This window comes from Rhipicephalus sanguineus, chromosome 6 (genome assembly GCF_013339695.2).
Source record: "Rhipicephalus sanguineus isolate Rsan-2018 chromosome 6, BIME_Rsan_1.4, whole genome shotgun sequence".
Taxonomy (NCBI): domain Eukaryota; kingdom Metazoa; phylum Arthropoda; class Arachnida; order Ixodida; family Ixodidae; genus Rhipicephalus; species Rhipicephalus sanguineus.
Genome location: NC_051181.1, coordinates 153,615,838 through 153,630,082, shown reverse-complemented (window position 1 = coordinate 153,630,082; position 14,245 = coordinate 153,615,838). Strand labels below are relative to the sequence as shown.

The following is a 14,245-nucleotide window of genomic DNA, read 5'->3' as shown; positions in this document are numbered from 1 at the left end:
TACACAAGTCCCGGGCACCTGGCAAAATATTTATTACAATGTAAGTACCATGTATCACAAAGGAACATACGAACTTCCAGCTTTTAGCAGTCATATTGACATCTATGACTACATTGTGCAACACAAAAACCGAAACTGACAAGATTAAGCAAAAAAAAAAAACAAGGCGCTAGATTATTCGTTATGATGTTTCACAATTTATCACAGTGAAAAAACTTTTAGCATCTGGTACAGTCATATTCACAGCCGTAATCACATTATGGGGCAAACAGAAAAACACAACTGCTCTTAGAACGAAAGAAACTAGCTACTGGAGTATTTATTACAATGTATAAAGTGTATCACAAGGACACAAACATTTAGCATTTGGAACAGTCATATTCAAAGCCATATTCACATTGTGGGACAAAAAGAAAATACGAACCGGCCAGCTTAAAAAAAACTAGCCATTAGTAAAGCTTGCTTCATATTTTAGCTAAGGGGCCACTAGCAAAGTTTACTGTAGCGTTAGCAACTTTCTTTGCTTTGTACAGGCTTTTTCTTTCATGACACTGTCATTCCTGCAAGCGACATAGTTTTTAGAAGCGTGTTGACAGCTGGTTTTAGAATGTTCTTGAGTACGGTATCTGGATGGTGGCCACTTGCACACATGTCCAACTCCTCGCCGTCGCTTAGTAGGAACTGCATGATGCTCAAGAGGACCATCCTTTGGTTGGCTTCTGCATGAAACCGCTGCTCCTGTTCCTTACTGACAAGGTGCTCTAATACTATCTTAGTGCCAAGAACAACATTAACAACAAAAGGCTGCGGAAACTTCAAGCCGCCTCTTTTTTTTTTCATGAGGCTTCAGAATGGTTGCTCTGCGCTTAATGTACCTCAGAAAACCTTCTTCGCACTGCTCTTTCGATGGGCTCACATCATGTGCAGCACAAACTCGCTTGATGGTAGTGTCATGCGGCAAGACAAGCTTGTTGCTGTGGCGAAAAAAACTTGTAGGCATGTGGAGAAATTGTGTGCAATATACTGCTAAAAACTAAAAGCTCTGCAGAATACCGCACGCCATTGCTCTTCTTTGTCAGCAGCTTGCACTGCTCCTTCAGGAAGATTAGTGCGTCAGCCCTCTCATCATCATGCAGCTCATCATCACAAATGTCATCCAGCAAGGATAAAACAAGCCTAAGCACTCCTCCCACCTTGTCCTCCTGTTGACGGGCCTTCTTTTCACAATATCGCTCCACGCTGTCTAGAAGGTTGTCCAGCACACGGACATCACGGACTTCGTCAGGAATGCACACATCATCCGACACCAATGGAGCGCACTTAAAATACACGGAAACGGACAGATCCTCTGTAACCACCCACAGATACAAGCATCTCCGGAGCTTGCAACGCCGGTCGATGTGGGCGACGATGAGGCACGTCTCGCAGGCTGTTGTACACCAAAACTTCTTATTTGGACGCTCGTTAACCCGAGAAATCAGTTCACCCAGATTACAAACTTTGTACTGTTTTTCTTCTTTTTCAAACGCTGCTTGGGACTCGTGTATGGCTTTCTGGAGTAGCTCATTTTCAGTCCGCTTCCTTTTCAGTTCAGGCTCTTCTCGCGACGTGCGCGAATTCGAGATATACGAAGGGCAGTCTGGAAAAATGGCTGGGAAGGCGTCTGGAGGTCAGCCGTGTCAACTTCATAGGAGCTTCAATGGTCGTCCATCGCAGTCCGTATACGTTGACGTTGTGCGCAGGTGTTCCGACTTGAAGTGACGCTCGCAAACCTGCGCGTGACCGGAACAAAAAAAAAAAACACCAATTAGAATCTCCTGGGATAATTACGAGAAATCTCGTTAATTCTGAAGGGGTACGCTCGATGCAGCTTACCTTGGGGTCCTTCAACAGCCTCACGTCGACGTCGCTCCGTCGCACAGCCCGCTGCCATTCCGCCTCTTCGCTTAGCGTCTCTCGGAAAAGAAAACAAGCGGACTTTCGGACCATTGTCATAGTTCCCTCGACAGTTGGGTACACAACACCGCCCCATGTCTCAGGATACATTCGTCAACAAAATAAATTCGGCGGAAGCGGTAACTGCAACACGGAACAGCGCGCACGGCGTGGCCGCGTGGTCTCGTTCAACGACAGAGTGAAATAATTGTCACGGCTGCCGCCACCTGTCGGACACTCGGACAACTTACGGCTCTGCCGCAAAGCTACGGGCTACCACGGTGCCACGGTGCTCGCTCTCTCGAGAGAGGTCGCCCTCCTCCTTGCCTGTCAACATGCCCGGACACGCCGAAACGCTGCTGGTACGGCGTGAGCTAGGTGGTGTTGGCGTGAGAGGCTCGGGCAAAGTTGAATGACGTCACACGAAGGCGCGCCGGAGTGAAGAGGCCTGAACTTATCTAGGTGGTGTTGGTCTAGCCCGCGTTTCAGAGGAAGAGTGGAAAGGGGAGGGGAGAGGGGTATGGGAGAGGGGGAGGGGAGAGGGAAGGTGGAGAGGGGAATGGGAGAGGGAAGGTGGAGAGGGTGAGTGGAGAGGAGGTGTGTGGAGAGGGTATGCGCATGCGCAGTAAGGGTGGTCACGCCGCACACCACCGGATTGAGCTCGGCCTTAAGATACTTCGCATCTGGGGCGTAGCCAGAAATTTTTTTCGGGGGGGGGGGGGTCCAACCATACTTTGTGTATGTTCGTGCGTGCGTTTGTATGTGCGCGTGCATATATACGCAAGCAAAACTGAAAATTTCGGGGGGGGGGGGGTTGAACCCTACGCCCTGCTTCGCATCTAAAAACAACACAAGCAAGGCAGATGTTTATTATTATTTGAGAACAAGGATATAACCATGTTGGCGATATCGAGATATTTTTTTTGTGTATGTGGGACATTCATTCGCCCACGGCCTTTGACTTACCGAAGGAAAAAAAAAAAAAACGTGCCCGAAATGTCATCTATGTCATGTCAACGCTTCTTGAATGGCCGTGTGAGGACAAACGGAACTTTTGATACTTTTGAAATGGGGAGCTTGTGAACTAAGTGAATAGACTTTTACGCTGTGAGCGCACATGTTTGCTTCCAATAATGAAATAGATATTATGTCATTCGGCGCAATAATTCGGTTCACGTTTTAAAATGCTGCGACACACTCGGAAACCTGAGCCATGGACCTTGCCTGAGCCATAACACCTGTTTGGTCATTTTTGCATCGGTAGTCTACGAACCATGAAAGCAATATGTCTGCTTCCACGGAAAAGTGCACATGCAAATACGATTCGTGCAGTAGTAGTAGTTTAACGCGAAACTTGGGAAGTGACATTATGCTGTGTGCGCTGTAACCTCTCGTTACTCTCGTTCTGCGTAAAAGTTAAACGCGACAATGCGTGTTCTCAGACCGTTGCTACCTCTCGCAAAGCTTGGAAAGCAAGTCTTTGCTCCCGCTCGACACTTCAGGGAAGGTACTCATCGCCTGTTCGACCTCGACGTCGAATTCTACGCGGACGTCGCGAACCACGACCTTATCACGAAGAACCTCACGAGGAGGGGATGCGTGGCGGACTTGGACGAAATCAGAGACCTCTGGGAACAGCTGAAAGGCAGGCACAGAAGCGAACAAATGCGAATCGATCTCTCGCGGGCCATCGCAAGGCTGCCCAACATGACACACCCCGAAGTGCTAGAAAGGGAAGGCGACGAACCAGTCGTCGTGGATGTCATTGGCGAAAAACGGCAAATGGACTTCGTTCCCAGGCGCTTTGAATATCTCATGTCGAGATTGGGCTTGCTACAGGCAGATCCGAACTACAACGTCATGTACGGTGAGCGTGCTTATTTCTTCCGTGGCGACCTGGCCCGTATGGAAGAAGCGCTCATCAATTTCACCGTAGACAAGCTCTTAAGTAAGGGCTTCACTCCAGTGTACGTGCCGGATTTACTGCATCCGGAACACATTGAAGCGTGCGGCATGCGTACGACTGGAGTTCGGAACCAGGTGTATCGGCTCAGGACTAACTGGGGCACCGAGGTGTGCCTCGCTGGAACGGCGGAGATGGGTTTGGCCAACATGTACCGCGACCGTTGCCTAGATATGTCTGAGCTGCCGCAGCGCCTGATGGCAGTCAGCCGCTGCTATCGGGCTGAAATTTCGTCGACAAAGGTTAGTTTGTTTATCCGTAGTCCGCCAAACAGCCGAGTGGCCTGCTCGATAGTACACGTTTATTATAATACACATTTCGCATAAACTAAAGAGCTTGGTGCATCTCGATTTTTACTCACTTTTTTTATGGACAGTCACCTAGAACTCAATGCCAAAGAACTCGCATTCGTAAAACTGTCAAATATATATCTCATAATGAAATAATTTTATAATTGTTTTGCAGTCGCGTTATTGGACAAGTGGATCTGAAATCTAGATAGAACACGTGCGTATACTTGATGGTCTTGCCACACTCAACATGAAAGCACAGTGATTAAAAAGGTACACCACAGACGAGTACAACGCACATAAAGAAAATTCATGTTACTTGCAAGCCTTGTAGGCGAGATTGATGTTTTGTGTTGTAAAGTACCCCGCTATGCCAGTATCATTGCCAAATTCACTGTGATTTACTTGTCACCACCGGTTAAAATTCAGTTTGCAGTGTTAAGCACAAAGGGCGGCCGTTCAGTCAATTTCTTTTTGCCTACGCCCTTAGCATGAGTCTGTTCTGCACTTCTCATACTTTCCCCATAGGATATTTTATAGACTTATTTATTATCCTTAACAGTGATTTGCACCTGTCGAATGATAAGCATGACGATTCAGTTTCACTGCATCTTGCTTTAGGTTCTCAGCTTCCTACCAAGTTTCTTGACGAACGTAGACTTTTTTTGCTATATCTGTGCGAGAAATTTGGAGGATGTATTATCTTTTGTTTATTTCTCTTTTTCTTTTTTTCAAGGAAGAGAAAGGCATCTACCGGGTCCACCAGTTCAACAAGGTGGAAATGTTTGGCTTTGCACCACCGGGCCAGAGCGCTGTCTTGCGGAAGGAGTTTGTCGAGATTCAGAAGGAGATATGCCGAGATCTCAAACTCCACGTTCAGCTTTTAGACATGCCACCCATCGATCTTGGGCTGCCGGCCTACCGCAAGTTAGACATGGAAGCCTGGATGCCAGGCATGTCGAAGGTATGGCGAGATCAGCAGTGCTTCAGGACTGCACCTGATTACCAGAGCCGCAGGCTAGGCATCACATGTCGGCAAACATTGGAAGGGCCACCGTCTTATGTGTTCACCACCAATGGCACGGCGCTTGCAGTTCCGAGAATGCTCATAGCCATTGTCGAGAACTACCAGCAAAAGGACAATTCAGTGGTCATCCCCGATGTATTAAGAAAGTACATGGATGACAAAGCCCTCATGGAACAGTGTGGCACGGAACGGACACCACGATCAGTGCCATTTTATTTCATGGAGAACAGGTAACATTGAGGTCTGTCTTTGAAGCAGAGTTGAGTTGGTGACTTCAGTTTACTGCTCTAGATGGGTAATTTGAACACGTTGTGTGGTAATAGAAGAAAAAAGACTGGTTAACAAAACTTGTGGATGTGAATATTTGTGGCACAGTTATTCAATAGGTCTCTTCTTTTTGCAGTGTGTATTCGACAGTGATGTTCATGAAAATTGTGTACCATTTTCATTCACACTGAATGGTTGTTATTGAAATCGGTGTTGAACATCTAGCGACTTTATTTTTAAATGGTCTGAGAGTCATTGAGGGAAACAGCACATTGAATGCATGCTCCTACCAAGCATAATAAGTATGCAGGGACCATTTGGAAGCTATCTCAGAATTGTTTCCAATGTGTGCATGTACAAGTTGTTCCAAGTTTATGAAAGTACTCCGTGAGTGAGCCTATAATCTTGTTGCTATAGAACTGGTAAATAAAGTGTTCATGTTCAAGGCCTTTGTGTGCTCTTAATGGTATTTGTAGACACGTAGTGCATGGTGTTTCCTGGAAAGCATTGCCATTGAAATTGGAAGCGTTTTGACTTGGTGAGTTCTGTGCCACACTTTGATGCAGAAAGTTTTCAGTACATGTCCGCATGGCAACAGGCTGCCCTCAATGAAATACATATATGCACATGGTAATGCATGCTTTTATTACAATGCTAAATTAAAAACTGTACAGTTCTTGTTGCAGTGTGCTACTGCAACCCCAACATCTCCTTCACTTCCTCGGCTTCTTGCTGAAGAACATCGCTGGCATACTTCTCGAGGAGCTCCATCTTTTTTCTTCGCACCAGAGCCTCTTCGATCTGCGTAAAACCATGAATTTTTTTTCTGGTCGTGAAAATAGGTAGAGTAGAGCAAAACAAGAATTGATGTTAACATATCCTGAACCCTGTCTGTTCAATGTTCAATGTTACTTCTGACAACAACTGCATGTGATTTTCCTAAAATTTTGAACATAATGTAATGGTTTAAAAGAATAATGTAGGTAGGGTTTATGTGTTCATAAAAAAAGATGAAACATACTCGACGCAGTAGCTCGCGTCTGTCGTGTTGTATTGCAGAGCTTGATGCCAGAGGTTTGACGGGAGCAAAATGCAATAACACTCGTGTATTTATATTATGGTGCTTATACAAACCTTCTTTCTACCAACGAAGATATAGCAGCCACCACTGGAAGCCAATGACGAGTATAATCGCAAAGCCATGTTTCTGTAGATCTACGTGAAAACTGTTACTTTCTATCATCTCTCATTGTATGGTAAGAGGTAAAGAACAGCATGTGGCAAAATGAAATGTGGAGTTTCAGCACCTAAAACACGAGCATTTAGTTCCTATCCGAAAAATTTTTTCTTCGGAAAGAAAGTTATGCTCAATACATAGTGTTCTATTGCGCAACAACCACAACACTCATGGTCACGGGGAAGGCACTGTTGCAGCATCACTGAAGAATTTGAACGTATCTGATGATGTGTACACTTTGCTTTGTTGGTTTTGCATCCAAATGCACTATGTTTCTTTAGACCCTCTAACACCCACACTCAAGCCACGTATGATAGTAGCTACGTAGCAGGAGAACACAAAAATGGCAGCCGCGTTGATGACATGAGTGTATCTTGGTTATCTATGTGCGTGCTATTGCAATGCAAGAAAGAAAGTAAGAACTGTGGTTTCTTGTAGCAGATTGTTCACGCACCACAGAAATTGCTTACTGATACTGCATGCAACTCTTGTATGCTCAGAGGGTAACTTAGGCTATGTTTTTAGGCTCACAAGTCTGAACAAAATTTGTACTTTACGTTTTCCTGGCCATTAAATTAAAGGTCATGTGGTTTCTCCACAAGACAATTTCACTTCTATGTTAAACCTAGTAGCAAGGTTGTGTCCAGCATGAAAACACCTTAATTAGATCTGATATTCATTATAAGCCCACATTTGTTGAATTTGCACAAAAATGTAGAAAAGAAAGAAAAGCACGATGTATTGAAGCATGTGTTGCCTCTGCAATTTTAACGGCAACTCACCTCTTTTTGCGAAGGCACTGGCACGTGAGCGATAAACCTGGCTTGCTCTTCAGCACTCTCTGCGGTAGGTTCATCATCCATTTCTTCATCGCTCTGAATGGATACACACACACACAAAAAGAAAAACACATTTTACTGAAAATGCAAGCTCTCCGTCAATATTATAACAACACCTTAGACATATGTATTTTGCTTAAATCAGTTCCGAGTTGCCCTACGCAAGTTTTATGAACAAGTGCTGCACCAATTATGATACAAACACAACATACATTTAAAAAAAAGTGATCTTGAAGCATGCCATCCTTTTCTTAAATAAAGCGCACTGAAGATCAAAAAAGGAATGTTTTATCTGGTAACTTCGTTTATGAACCGCTTAAGTAACCAACCATCATTATTGGGATTGCTCCCTTGCAACACGCTTTGAAAATGTTATCATACAACAGGAATGGCTGCTTTTTAGCATCATCTACTACTTACACTTGTACCCAAACGTTACAGTGTGCGTGGTTCTTGCCATGCTTTTTTTTGTTCCAACCTTCCTTTCAATGTAGTATGTGACGTAATCAACTCTCAACCAAGTGGTTTGTTCTAAAGGCCGTTAGCTAAAAGTACTAATCAGTGCTAAAATAATTTGACGAAGACACAGTCAAGAAACTGAAATTTGTACAAAGCAGGACGATGTACCTCGGGCTCCACAGCATAGATGTCCTCTTCATCTTTCGCACTACTAGCAGTGGCTTGGTCCCCTTCCGCCGCGGACTTTACTCCTTTCTTTTTCGCTTTCCACTGGCGGACGGCCTTGGCTATGGCCACTTTCTCTTGCTCCTGTTCCAACGGCACCAGGACACCATCGTCGTCATCTCGGTAACCGTAGTAGTCTGCGTCTATGTCCCGCATGATTTCTGCCCTCGTTCTTCTCGGCGGAGGTGGTGCTGCAAGGCACATAACATCGAGTGTAATAGTTGGAGCATGAAGACTCACAAGGTAGATTACAATGGAAATTAAGTTATTAGCAATGATATAATTCACTTTTGTGAACATTAGTATAAACAGATGGCAAGATAAAACCATACAGCAGGCACAACTAGTACTACAGTTAGTGCACTAAGCTTTTCTTGTGCTACGTGTTGCATTCTGGTTCATATGCTACTTACGTTCTTGTTCGAACAGTTCCCGAACTCCTGGAAGGTCTTTTGCAGCACCAAAGTATCTGAATCATTGAAAGAGAACCACAGAAGCATTCAGTACAACTACAATATTCCAGCTTCTGCTAACCAGCAACACATTTTACAGGCCATGCAGCATTACAAAGCTTCCCATTTAACAAATGTACCCCAGGCAACTAGCTTTAGACACTGGGGTTAGGTGCGACCACACCTGAGCGTGTGCTGTTCTTGTAACTGTTTGTTTGCAATCTCAACTTTTTATTGGAAAAGGGGGATAAAGAGAAAGGGAGGATATGTGGAATGCCAACTCAGAATTACCCTGAACATAACGTTGAGTGTGTGAGAGTGAATGATTTACATATTCACAGGCACTCTCTGTAAGCAATTTAAAGCAGCTTGCAATCCATCATTTACAGTCAAACCATGATATAATGATGTCACACCAGATGCAAATACCTTTAGTTACGTTTAGAGATGGGCTTAATGTTCGAGCGCTTAGAATATTCGAACGGATATTACAGTATTCGAATTCACTTCGACACAAATTTAAATTATCCAAAATTTCGGAGCATTCGAAATGAACGAATAGACATTTTTTTTAACCACATGTAACCCCCTAAAAAGGTGGTTTCACTGCAGCGTAGGGCTGCTACGCCGTGAAACCACCTATCCAGGGAAAATCAGCAGGGCCGCGAAGCCAGTCTTGGGCAGTAACTAGTTACTAGTAATGCGTTACCGGTAACTAGTTACTTTTTTCAGTAACTTGTAACTGTAACTAGTTACTTTAAAGTTAGAGGAACTTGTAACTGTAACACTGTTACTTTTTTGCACGGTAACTGTAACGGGAAATACCGTTAGAGTTACTTCGGTTTTCACAAAAAATTATCCAACTGCAACACTCGTTAAAGGTTGACATTCAACGCTTTGCACTTTTTCGAACTTCCTTCTTTACCATATCCTGTACACACCTTTCAACATTCCACAATAGGGCTCCCCTCGCCGGTTAGGAGAGGAGCTTGCTATTATCTTCCCTGCAGAAGGCTGAGGTCTGAGGTTGGTTTTTAACGCAACTTCAAGTTTACTTTTAAACTAGATATCGCAAATCAATCATGTTCCAACTGAACAGATTGCTAAGTTCACGTCCGTTTTTTTTTTTTCGGAATATATATAATTTTGTCACTTGAGCTTGTAGCTCTGTTCTTGGTGTACCGGTGGAGCATAAGAACGCCTAGTTTATAGTCTCCTTCGTCCGTGAATCTGATCTAATCCTGTTTGGCAGGCGGCTAGAAAGGTGCAGCGTGCGAAGCGGCTAAGAGCCAGCAATACCGTGAACTAGCGAAGCAATTTTTTAAAACCTCTTTGGAACTGATTATAAATGGTTTACTCTGACATAACACAACAATTATTAACAATATGACATAGACGTTTCGTCTTCTATGGAGGTTGCATTCTCAGGTTGTTGCAAGCCCACGCGTCGCGGCGAATGAACCACGATTCCAGGAGTGTTCTTCCCACCTACCTTCGTTCACAAGCCAGCGTCGTCCGCTTGTTTAGGTCAAAACTATGCCCTGTTGTCCAGCGGTGTTGAGCAAGGCCCATCGTAGAACGCGTTGCATGGGCTGCTTTAGCAATATTCCGTTTTTTCTGCCTGTTTCGATGTAAGTCGCGTCGCAATCCTCACATTGTACTTTTAGATGACCCCTCTCTGATTGGCTCTAATCTTCCGCAGGTGTATGGTTTTTTGGTTTCGCGCGAACACATGCCTCAGTGTATAACGGGGCTTAAAAACGGTTTGTATGCCCAGGGGACGCAGAGCTCTCCGGACAGGGTCTGATACACCTTGAACACAGGGAATATGCACAATCGACGTTGTCTTCACTCCTGACGCACTCCCTGCTCCTCTTCGCATGCATTTCTGGGCATCATTAATAAACGCCGTAGTATATTGCCGTCGTTCCAGAGCATCAACCACGTTTTCCTTTTCTAGTCTCCAAGGACATTTATTGATGCAACAAATTGAGGCGTACACAACGAGTGCTTGTGTTGTGCCCCCTTTTTAAAGGTTTCCTTCGTCTAGGGTTTTACCACATGCAATTTCGACTATCCGCACGCCTTTGCACATTTTGAAGAAATAAACACTGTAATTTGTTTTGTGATCTAGTACTTACTTTATAGAGTAACGGAAAAGTAACGGCGTTACTTTTTCAGAGTAACTGTAACTGTAACAGGTTACTTTTGGAAACTCTGTAACTGTAACAAAGTTACTTTTTTGGCTTAGGTAACTGTAACTGTAACACTGTTACTTTTTACTGGTAACGAGCCCATGACTGCGCGAAGCCACACTTCAAGGTTAGGCTTGCGTATACATACCTGCACCTTAATTATAATTACTTTTTTCATTTTTTTAAGGTGAAAAGCTTGTGTATGGGCTTATATGTGCTAAGCATAGAAAATTTTAAAACGTAAAGTATTTTACCGCTTATAACTTGCACCCCATTGCTATTCAAATCCTGCTACTATTCACAGTTGCTTCCACTTTGCTTCGAACCAAAAAAAAATGTGACATTTGCGCAAGCCTTGTTTCAATTCTTGAAAATATTCTGCAAGTAAGTTGAGTCATAACCAAAATGCTGATTTAGAAAAAAATAAATATGGGATTTAATTCTAAAAAGACAGGGCATGCAAACACGGACACAAGAAAGAAGTCAGGACACCACAAACGCCGACTAACAACTTAAGAGACGCACAACGGCTAAAAAGAAAGAAGGCACGAAAACTTATCTGCGCATGGCCCATGCAACAGGCGAACATATCAATCCGGCACGCGTGACGGTCTACGTGGAAGATAACTGTTAAGGCATTTGATTTCATCTTTATGCAAGTTAATTGACGGTTGGCTCACGCATGCACTACCACTATTCTAAATATGCCATGCTTCAATCATCAGGCGCGTTTCTTCATATCTATGCCGGTACAATACTGCGCATTCATCAAATTTTGGCGTGCACTTACAATCTCAACAATGTAAAGATAGATTAGAAGGTGAGCCTCCTGATGGGATTTAAACTATTCGATTCAAAATTTTTCCACCTAATCGCTGTTTGCTTTGAACGTAAAGTTTACTATTTGCCCATCCCTAGAACTTATGCTTAATAATCTATAAATGCATCGCAGGCTCCTACTGCAACTCTTAGTGATAAACAGAATACGCAATAAGCATGAACAAGAGCAGAGTGATGTACGCTGATCAACTGAAAATCACTAGAAGTTTTAGGATAAGAAATTAGCATATAAATAGCATGCAGAACAGTTTTTCGTTACCATAGTAATCAAAATCATGGTATTTGGAAGATCACTCTAAAGTGCCAAAGCTTGTAGCAATGCCGATGATTATCTTTGAAGAGGCACTTGAAATGAGAGACAACGGAAAGGAGGATACTGTCTGCCTTCTTTCTCGATGCCGAAGAGTTCAGTGAATCACACAGTGCTACAACACAAGTTTGTTGCTGAGGTGATTATGAAGGTGCCTAGATGAATGTTAATAGTTTTCCAAGTGGCAATGGGAGTGTGAGATATATTATTAATTATGAGCTGATATCAGCGACAAACAGAATTATGTAATTATATCTGAAAAAATGTTATACAGAGGTTCCAGTGTCCTTCCATGTCGGTGCAATCACAAGGGAAACGCTGTGTTTTGCAATGTAAGAGTTACAGCTCAGTTCTCACAATTCAAGGATTATCATTCTTTTTTTAATACTTTCCTTCTACACAACTGATCCACTAACAGAAAATACTGCACTAGAAATATAACAATTTCCAATGTGCTAAGAAAATTTTGACTGGTTTGAAATTTAGAAAGATAAAGTGTAGTAAATGATATCATGAGACCAAATAGACAAATACAATCATCATTAACATGGTAATAGAACAATTGCAGTGCCATGACTTTCTCTAGCAATTTTCATGGGCTAAGACACTCTGAATACTCACTTGTAGCCTCGATTTCCCGGCACCTCTCTGCCTTCTTGATCAAGCATCTTTGGACCTACTTTCTGCAATGTGTACGAAAGCAAAAGACACACGAGATGTTTCTTTAAAATGCTTTTTTTACTTTCTTGCCTGATTTCTCACAATTAAGCGACAGCACGTTGTCTTCAATACATAGCATTATGGAAACTCTAACAGCATTCACACAGCACTGACTGTAGGAAAAGATGTTGTATGGGAATCAGGTAAGCAATTATGGCACCCTATGGTTGGGTAGAAATTGTATAAAAGCGCTGTGCATACGAGCAGCATATGCTGCTTGTATTTCTCACTGGTTACTGCTTGGTTTGTTATGAACGAGCTCTTTTACAGCATGCATAGCAGATGGTTGGAAAACTCGCCTATGAGTTGACTCACTTGGACTAACCTGCGAGGTTGAGACTGAGTGAGTTCAGTTGAGAAAAATTTTGGTGAGTGTGAGTATGAGTGAGCCAGGATGAACAGGACTTTGGTGGGTCTGAGTCCGAACGCGTGCAGTTGATAAGTATTTTGGCGAGTGTAATCAGAGTGAGCCCAACTGAATAGCAGAATTCTGCTGTGTATGAGTCCTATTGAGGCCTTGGCAGAAAAACATTTGTGAGCAATTTTTGGCGAGTTAGACTCATTTTGCCTCCTTACGTACTCACCGCATAGTCAGGACCCCCGAGCTCCTTGATCCGGTCCTCCCAGTGCCCCTTCTCTCGAAGCAACTTATTTATCTCGTCGTTCAGATCACGAATACGAAATTCACCCAGCCCAGCTGTAAAACAAGCGAAACCAGTCATTAAGACATGCAACAGCTATTAAGAGGACACACAACATGCACCGCCTGCAAAACCTTTAGTAAGCAATGCAGCTGTAAGGTTGCGATCAGTAATAATAAAACTGACTGATTGATTGATTGATTGATTGATTGATTGATTGATTGATTGATTGTGACGATATCGGAGGCCAAGCGCAGACTGACAGGCACATCGTGTCAATAGTTCACTTGCCATTCTGTATCTGGGCGACTTTCTTGGCGATCTCGCGGATCACCTGCATCCTCCACTTCTCGCATTTCCTCAGGTTGTGACAATTGGACGCCAGGAAGGGCCGTCTTTCCTGGACACCCTTGCCTTGTTCGGCCAACTGAGCGGCTCGCCAACGAGCCAGCGTCGTCCTTGAAAATAAAGATCGAGACGATCATTTCAAGTCGCACGCGAAAGGAAAGTGGCGATGGTAACAAAGATACAAAAGAGCCGCTACTTACATAGCCTTTTCTGCGTTTCTCGCCTAGAACATCGTGTAAAAAAGAACGAAACATACTGCGTTAATAACGAGGCGACGTTTGAACGAGGCCGGGTTACGAGCTTTAGCCCAGCACAAGTTTTAGTCGGGAATAAATGTCGCTTACCATTGTGGTAAAGTCAGATGGAAGCCCAAGAATATACAGGTGAAGATAAGGACGCAGCTACACCGGGTTACACTCCTTAAAGCGAGTAATCGTTGTAAGCACAAACAACGTAAACACGATTCGCATGCGCTTCGCAACTTCGGCTGCTTTAGC

At 43.6% G+C, this 14,245-nt stretch overlaps 2 protein-coding genes across 2 annotated transcripts; one reads left to right on the top strand and one right to left on the bottom strand.

Annotated features, from left to right (window-relative positions):
- The first annotated feature begins 3,210 nt into the window (after window positions 1-3,210).
- Window positions 3,211-5,930, top strand: LOC119396828 (serine--tRNA ligase, mitochondrial). Its single transcript, XM_037664164.2, has 2 exons — window positions 3,211-4,140; window positions 4,925-5,930. Exons 1-2 carry the CDS (start codon window positions 3,364-3,366, stop codon window positions 5,447-5,449), a joined length of 1,302 nt encoding a protein of 433 aa, XP_037520092.1. The 5' UTR covers window positions 3,211-3,363; the 3' UTR covers window positions 5,450-5,930.
- A 179-nt stretch (window positions 5,931-6,109) lies between these two features.
- Window positions 6,110-14,244, bottom strand: LOC119396829 (pre-mRNA-splicing factor ISY1 homolog). Its single transcript, XM_037664165.2, has 9 exons — window positions 14,093-14,244; window positions 13,949-13,971; window positions 13,692-13,858; window positions 13,344-13,456; window positions 12,661-12,722; window positions 8,656-8,711; window positions 8,186-8,433; window positions 7,502-7,594; window positions 6,110-6,283 (listed from the first exon to the last, which is right to left on the bottom strand). Exons 1-9 carry the CDS (start codon window positions 14,093-14,095, stop codon window positions 6,173-6,175), a joined length of 876 nt encoding a protein of 291 aa, XP_037520093.1. The 5' UTR covers window positions 14,096-14,244; the 3' UTR covers window positions 6,110-6,172.
- Window position 14,245: the final 1 nt, after the last annotated feature.